The sequence below is a fragment of the Aulostomus chinensis genome, chromosome 11 (genome assembly GCF_037954235.1).
Source record: "Aulostomus chinensis isolate RoL2024-O1b breed Wild chromosome 11, RoL_Achi_v1.0, whole genome shotgun sequence".
NCBI lineage: Eukaryota > Metazoa > Chordata > Actinopteri > Syngnathiformes > Aulostomidae > Aulostomus > Aulostomus chinensis.
In genome coordinates this window covers 17,840,313-17,847,676 of record NC_141330.1, presented here as the reverse complement: position 1 = coordinate 17,847,676, position 7,364 = coordinate 17,840,313, and the positions used below count along the sequence as shown (strand labels likewise).

The following is a 7,364-nucleotide window of genomic DNA, read 5'->3' as shown; positions in this document are numbered from 1 at the left end:
TAGAAACATTGTTTTTACCCTCCCCCGCAAGTTAAGTCGGCACTCCTGCATACCAATAATGCAGCGTATGTTTTTGCTTTTTTAATACGATTGCATGCAAAGCACTTGGAGCTGCATTCTCTGTATGGAAGGTGCTATTTAAATACATTTTAGCAGTAGTAGTATAATAAATACAACAAAAACAATATATATATATATATATAATCAAGAGATAGTTGTTCCAAATGTCTGTCCCATTTCTCAACAAGTTATGTTAACATTCTAACAACAGACTGAAACTTAAATTCTTTATTATCAACCAAAAAGTGTATTTTTTGGGTGAATGTATTTGCTTGTGTTTAGTTCAGGTCAAAGCATCAAATGGGGGTGAGTGGGAGAATGCACGCCAACAGCACACGCCTACAATAAATAGTCAAATTACAAAACACTGTAGCGTGAATAGGTCACTTCATTAATCACTTTATTGTCAAGAATGTAGGATACATCGTAATCAGCGGTAAAATATGTCAAATTAAAACCAGATACAGTTGAAAAGATTTGTAAAAGTAGCAGTTTAAAAATGTGCTATTTGTATTTCTAGAACATCCAAATATAATTATCCTAAGTTGCAGCGCTTCCATAATATGAGATTGTCTACAGTAGAATCCTGACTGACAGGTGGTCGACACATTTTCTGAAACCAAAAATAAAAAGACGAACTGTGCAATCACTGTAAATAACAGGAAATCAAGTTTATTATACTGCAGCTAGAAAGAAGCTCCGCCCTGATGTCACTGCTGAGCAGAAAATGGCTAAATACGTCGTTGCTGTAAATTTAAAAATGGTCCTTTTTTTAATATAATTCATTTCACCTAAAAATGATTGAGAATGAACCAAGGCAGACAAGTAGTTGGTGATGTCAGTAACATTAATGGCAGTGTTCTTCTCTCCTGTCCAAGAGGTTATTTGTCAAATCGAATCACTTATTTTATATTTCAAACTGTCGCGCCTTCGGTGTGCCGTCACACCTGAGAGCTTGCCGGATTAGGCAGCTCCGCGCTTCACTTGAAGAGGAGGTGGGACGGCTCAGTTGTTATACGGCGACTGATATTTCAAATCAAAGTAAGCATGAATTTCCTACTTCAGAGGAATTTGATTTTCTATTTCTGTCTTCCGTTCCAGCTGTTGGGACAATCCAGCTTCCACGGCAGAGAAAAGCTCTCGTCCTCCAGCTCTTTACGGATGACGGATAAAAATCGGGCAAGTTGCTCTGAGCTGAAGTGTGTTTTCCAGTCTCCGGCAACACCTGACGCACAGCACACACCAGAAAAATCACATGAGCGTGGACACAAACACAAGAAAGCAGAAATCTTTAAAAAAAAAAAAAGGATAAACAGTAAAATAATTAAATGTCATCAGTTTGAACTGCGGTATTCTTTAACTGACATCATCAAAGCACACATTAGCTGTCAATATTGAACTTAAGCAGTTACTCCAATAGGAAAATGTACTACACTGTAGAAAACTATGTCACTTCCCTGATCTGTTTGTCCATCCCACATCAAATTTAAAGAACCCTCACGGACACATGGTGACTTACCTTTCCTGAGAAATGGAGACTTGTCAGTGTCCATGTATATCTTGGGTACCAGGCTGAAGTTGGACATTGTGTTGGTCTTCATATGCTCAAAAGAACAATGCTTTGCTATTTTCAGAATGGTTTCATTGCTCAGATTCTTGCCCAGGAATTCTGATATACACCGCAGAGCCGCCGGGAGGTCCTGCCAGAGTTGAAATGAGACACACCTCTTCATTATCTTATGACAGACATCCTCCAAATGTTCTTGATGAGCTCAGTTTATTAGCTCATTAGTAACCGGAGGAGGGGTTTCTTAATCTCAGCGACAAACGGGTTAATATTCAGGTGATTTTGAAGCTCATTTAAATGACTTTTCTCAAATTTTTCTGGCTTCATTTATTTTTCAAAATCTTCACCAGGCCTGGAAATTGCGGTTCGTATCTTCAGTGACTGGACGAGCCCTCCTTTGAAACTCCTTTAAGTTATCTGAATTGACCGATAGGCCGTCAGTTAATGGCTGTGTTGTTCTTGAAATGCTGTATGTAGAACGCACGCAGCAAGGCCCAGCAGGGGTCTGTTACCTGAATCATTTCTTCATACGTGATGAACAGGATTCGGTCTCCCAGTTCTGCATTCCTCCAGCTCTTCACGTGGTCCGTCCACTTCCCAAACAACACTGCAGATGTCACGTCATTTTAATTTGATCTTTGTTTATGACATTGCCATCAAAACTCTCAGCACAGGGATATAAATAATCCACTCTACTGGAGAAGAAATGTGACCTCTGACCTCTGCCCTCCAAGAATTTATCCATGAACTCGTCAAAGGTTCCGGGGTCTTCCAGGAAAACAGCCATTTGGTGGAAGTAGTATGAAGACACCATGACGTCCAGAGGGTTCCTCATCACATAGATCACCTATGGGAGAGACAAAGGGGAGGTTTAGAAAAAAAAAAAAAAAAAAGGTCACCTGATCTTCCAGAGGACATCAGCCAGTCCGGGATCTACCTTGGCTTTGGAGGTGAAGAAGGAGGGGGACATGATGGAGTAGGGAAAATGAGTGACCAGCGCCCGAGGAGCTGTCAGCCGATCCACAATGATCTGTAACCTTTTCTCCTCCAGCCAGGGAACTCTGTCCCAGTTAGGAATGGTTTGGATTGGCGTCAGGTCTCCCCCGTTCAGCACCAGTGGGAGGATCTCCTGCATCCATATTGTACCTGCAGAGAAGAAGAGAAGAGCAAGTTATGTACTGTTGCAGCTGGAAATGCTGACAACGAAAAACACACTCACAAAGACAAAAGTATGTGTGGCAGGATGGCGCTACACTCCCCACCATGAGGGGCAGTGTGGCAGATGGTAGTTAGTGTTCGCCGATAAATACACCTGGTCGGACCCTTCTCCCTCCTTTTTCCGCTTCCTCTCCCTCCTTTACGGAGCCTACAGCCGTGCGTGGTGGCGTCTCGCTGGTCAGCAGATCGCGTACAAACAAAGTGGTGTGGTGTTACCGGGAGCTGGGCTGTCTCTCTTGGGCTATGTGTGCGTGGTGCAGTTTCTGTGGTCTGGGCTGCGGGCTTCCTCCTCCTGCCTCGTCTGACACCACGATTCTGCTCTCCGTGCGCGGCAGTCAATTGCCGCTGTGAGCCTCGCTGCTGTTTTGGTTCTTCTTCCTCTTCTTCTTTTCTTCTCCTCGTCTTCAGTTTGGATTTTGGTGATTCGGCTCATATCGGCTCCGATTCCATTAACGGTGGTTAAAGCCGTGCACTACGGCCTTTGTCAGGGCCTCAACGTGGGCCGAGAGGGCATCCCGACCCTCATCGGCGCTGAGCCATCCCTCTTGGAGACGAGTTTTAATTAGAGGGGCAGACATTTTCTTGATTATTTGAGTTTATTCCTTTTCTATTTATTTCTTTCTTTGAATTATTGCTGTTAGTTTTTGTGGGTTACATTTTATTTAATGTTTAGAACCATTATTATTATTATTATTATTATTATGATTGCCTTTTGCTCCCCGTTTTGATCATTTGGATGTAAAATAGTTTCTGTTGAGTTATTGGGGTAGCGATATTTAGTTCGTGTGTGAGGGTTGCCGTGGTTTCATGTTTTTAATGGTGTTCTTTTCTTTTCTTTGACAGGTGTTGAGGGCCCAGAGCGGCAGCGGTCCCCCTGGTGGTGGTTCCTTATCCACGTTTTTTTTGGTTTTCTGTGTCACGGGTGCAGTGTAGTATTTTTTTTTTTATTCCTCCCCTTTTCGTTACCGCTGTCGTGGTAAGCCCAGCCCTGTCCCCTTTGCCTTTCGGTAATTCCTCTTGTACTTCTGTTCATTGGCGTTTATTTAGTCTGTTGCTCATTTTTAACTATTTTGTAATAAAAGTATTTTTATAATTGGGAATCACGGTCCTGTCCTGTGGTGTTTCGAACTGTGTGCCTTTGTTCTATTGGAAGTCTGGTCATTTTTCTTTTTTTTTTGAAAATTTTGTTGATATCCTGAGGTGAAAGCCCCCAGGTGGCGTTGTCGGCAATTGTTCCCCACCGCTCGCCTTGCCACATCTGCACACACATTCTTTATATTAGGTGTGTAAAGCTGATTGCGTGCTTCTGCACGGTGGACCTCGGGCTCACAGTGTTAGTTCCAACATGCAGGAGCCTGACGTCCAGACTCAGGCAGCCATTAGGCTCGCAGTCAATCACAACACAGCTCAGCCCACGATGACATTTGTGGTATGTGTGACACAAAGACGTGCGATTAAAAAATAAAGGGAAATCTCTTCTTTCAAATAAAAACTTTCCTCCACTTTTTGTTTATCATTTACGTTTACAACCAAATTTACATTTGAAGAACCCGAACCTGAATCACTGAATAAGAGATGGACGTGACGGGACAACAAGGAATGACGGGAGGTTCGGAGCGCTTTTATGAAGTCACGTCACTTGGAAATCAGACATCAGTCTGCAACAGCATGCAACGTCAGCCCTTATTTTCCCAGGTCTTTCCCACTTGGATGAAGCATGAGAATGTTTCTGCTTTGTTTACATCCAGCGACCCTGGAGGCGTGTGAGGAATCAGTGTGTGTGTGAGGAATCAGTGTGTGTGTTCAGAGTGCGTCGTTGTGGTGGTTCGGTGGTTCGATTGATACTCGACCCTTGGACTGTCCAGGGAACATTTTAATTTGACAATGCAACAACAATCGGCAACAACCGACCAACAAACTCGATTTGGTTTTGTTTTTCTTGTCGCTTTATCATTATCTACCTTGAGGTCGTTTTCAATACCACTGTATACTCGCTTCTAAATCTTTTAAGTAAGACAAATACGCTTGAACAAACTTTGTTGCATTGTGACTTCACTCAGGAGGCGGCTCTCGTGTTTCGTCCAACCTTTTGCTCATCAGTCAGAACTGCTTCGTGATATTAAATCTGACGGGTCGCAGGGGTTCAGACGGACACCAGAGCAGCGTTACTGGCTGTATAAGACTAGAATTAAGAAATAACTTTCATTATCCAGTAACTCTAGAAAGAGTTGGTGCTCTCTAACACTGACCTGATTTTGGGTATGTGACAGCGACGACGTCATCGTCTTCAAACGTGAATTCTTGCGAAAACGTCAAACTCTCTAATGAATGCGTCTCTTTCGGAACCGGAACTCCTCGAAATGTAAAGTACATCTCTTGCGATGACATGGTGCTAGATTTACCCCGCAGCACTTCGATGTACAAAAATACGAGATTGTAGTTTGGAGTAGGGGGTGGAGTCGCTGGTTATCCACGCCCACTCAGCGTTAACCAATCAGCGGTTATAAACCTCCTGGATTCCACGGTTTCAAACCAATCACATCGAGGCAGGCGGGATTCACGTTTTCTCGCCGATGTTGAGATACCGCAGGTAAGGTTTAAGCTGTCACTCTGAAATTCCGCTGTTAGCCTATCCCAGCAGCTTTCAGGTGAGAGGCGGGGTTCACCCTGGACAGGTCTCCAGTCCATCACAGGACCAACACATAGAGACAGACAACCATTCACACTCACAGTCACACCTACAGTCAATTTAGAGTATCAATCAGCCTCGTCCCCTCTTGATGTCTTTGGACTGTGGGAGGAAGCTGGAGTACCAGAGAGAACCCACGCAGGAACAGGAGAACATGCAGACTCGAATCTGAAGCCTTCTTGCTGTGAGGCGACAGTGCTGACCGCTGCACCACCGTGCCGCCTCATGTAAAGATGTTCTTTAAATAAAATTGTAGTGCCCCAGCTGGCAGACAGACACTCAACAAAGGAAACAGAAGCTCCTGACTTTGGAAAAATGTTTTTGGTTTTTTTTGTTCTCCAAATTAATGAGACACAAAATCGTCAGACTAACAGGAAAAAACAAAAATTATTAGACCATCCAGGCAGTTCACTTCCTCAGACAGCTCTAATGCTGCTCAGGAACCTTAACATGATCTTTTTTTAATCTTTTATCTTCTAGGCCACATCAGAGTGTCTAACGTGGTCAAGAAGTATCTGCTCTGGAACGTGCAGAATGTCTGTCGTTACATCCATCACGCTGGGTGATAAAAGATATGAAAAGGATCAACAGTACCTGACTTGGGATACGTCACTGCAAACACATCGGTGTCTTCCACAGAGAAGTGCTGAGCGTACTCCAGGCTCTCCATGCTGTGAGCATTCGGGGGCAGGAGCAGGCCACGGTACTCAATGTACTTGGGGGAGGACATGGTGAGTGTGCCTGGGGACTGAAGTTCTGCTGATCGGTAGTGTGGTAACCCATTAGTTGCTCCCACCCCTCTGGCTCACTCCCTCTGCGTGGTTGTCATGGGAGTCTCCCCTATTACATACAATGGCTTCCCCATGCTACTAATTATTCATTAGTTAAATGGGCTGAACCACTTTTTTGTTTCCTTGTACATTTTTCTGTTGTTTATTTTTTTGTCTGTGAAGCAAATCTGTGTCTCTATTGAGGGCTCAGAAGCTCTGGAACTCCTGAAAATTATATGACATGCCTTTTTCTGATAGAATGTTTTGACTTGGGAGACTTGATTTAAAAAAAAAAAAAGTCATATTTAAATCGGGTGTGAAGCGTAGTGGAGATGGAGAATATCAGCAGTCTGCACCTCGACAGGAGAATTCTCTCACTCAGCCTGAAAAGGTTGTGGTGTTTCTCCTGTATTATGCACCGCTTGGCAGGATGTGATGGTAGTGGTCCCCAGGCCCACCCAAGAGTATCTGATCACCAATTCTATTTACAGAGGGCGACATGATGCAGACGCTCCCATGGTCACACTCCTCGAATTGTCACTGGAATGCATAAGGTCGAGCTCACATCACTGAGTCACTGTATTCTCCATTCTTAGACACACAAACAGCAGTGTACAAACAGAGAAAGCAGTGTGTGTGTGTGTGTGTGTGCGTGCGTGCGTGTGCGTGCGTGCGTGTGTGCGTGCGTGTGGTGTGTGTTAGGTAACACCAAAGCCCATTGTGGTATTTTGAAAATGAGAGCTTTGTTGGACTCCCGAGCCCCCAGCTGAGAGACGGAGAAAGGGAGAGAAACAGAAAATAGAGGCAGAGGGAGCTAAACTTGAGGAAAAGGGGGGATGGGGAAACATGGGGACTGATAACATGTAGGTAAGTTGTGTATCGACATCTTAGTAGAAATCTGCGCTCATATTTTTAGTCCTTTCACGGGTCATTCCATATTCTCTGGCAAAAGGATGGCTGTGCGATAGAAGCACGAAGAGCATCAACTCTTTGTCTCTGCAACCTTCTAGATCACAATACAAAACACACACTCAACCCACATGTAAACAAATTTGTTCAT

At 44.0% G+C, this 7,364-nt stretch overlaps 1 protein-coding gene across 2 annotated transcripts; it reads right to left on the bottom strand.

The window, feature by feature from the left end:
* Window positions 1–447: 447 nt before the first annotated feature.
* Window positions 448–6,316, bottom strand: LOC147253676 (sulfotransferase 2B1-like). Of its 2 annotated transcripts, none has more exons than XM_086217343.1 (6): window positions 6,129–6,316; window positions 2,565–2,773; window positions 2,348–2,474; window positions 2,140–2,234; window positions 1,580–1,760; window positions 448–1,285 (listed from the first exon to the last, which is right to left on the bottom strand). In XM_086217343.1, the coding sequence occupies exons 1-6, from the start codon at window positions 6,262–6,264 to the stop codon at window positions 1,140–1,142; spliced, it is 894 nt and encodes a 297-aa protein (XP_086073469.1). In that variant the 5' UTR covers window positions 6,265–6,316; the 3' UTR covers window positions 448–1,139. The 2 variants fall into 2 exon arrangements, with proteins under 2 accessions (XP_086073469.1, XP_086073468.1); XM_086217342.1 differs by lacking the exon at window positions 6,129–6,316 and adding an exon at window positions 5,095–5,399.
* Window positions 6,317–7,364: the final 1,048 nt, after the last annotated feature.

Bases quoted from the DNA above. Each gene is read 5' to 3' on its own strand.
- LOC147253676 (XM_086217342.1), bottom strand. From the start codon at position 5,233: ATGTCATCGCAAGAGATGTACTTTACATTTCGAGGAGTTCCGGTTCCG. The intron at 1,761-2,139 runs GTAACAGACCCC...CAACTCTGGCAG, and splicing joins CGTATGAAGAAATGATTCAG to GACCTCCCGGCGGCTCTGCG. The intron at 1,286-1,579 runs GTAAGTCACCAT...GCTGTGCGTCAG, and splicing joins GTCTCCATTTCTCAGGAAAG to GTGTTGCCGGAGACTGGAAA.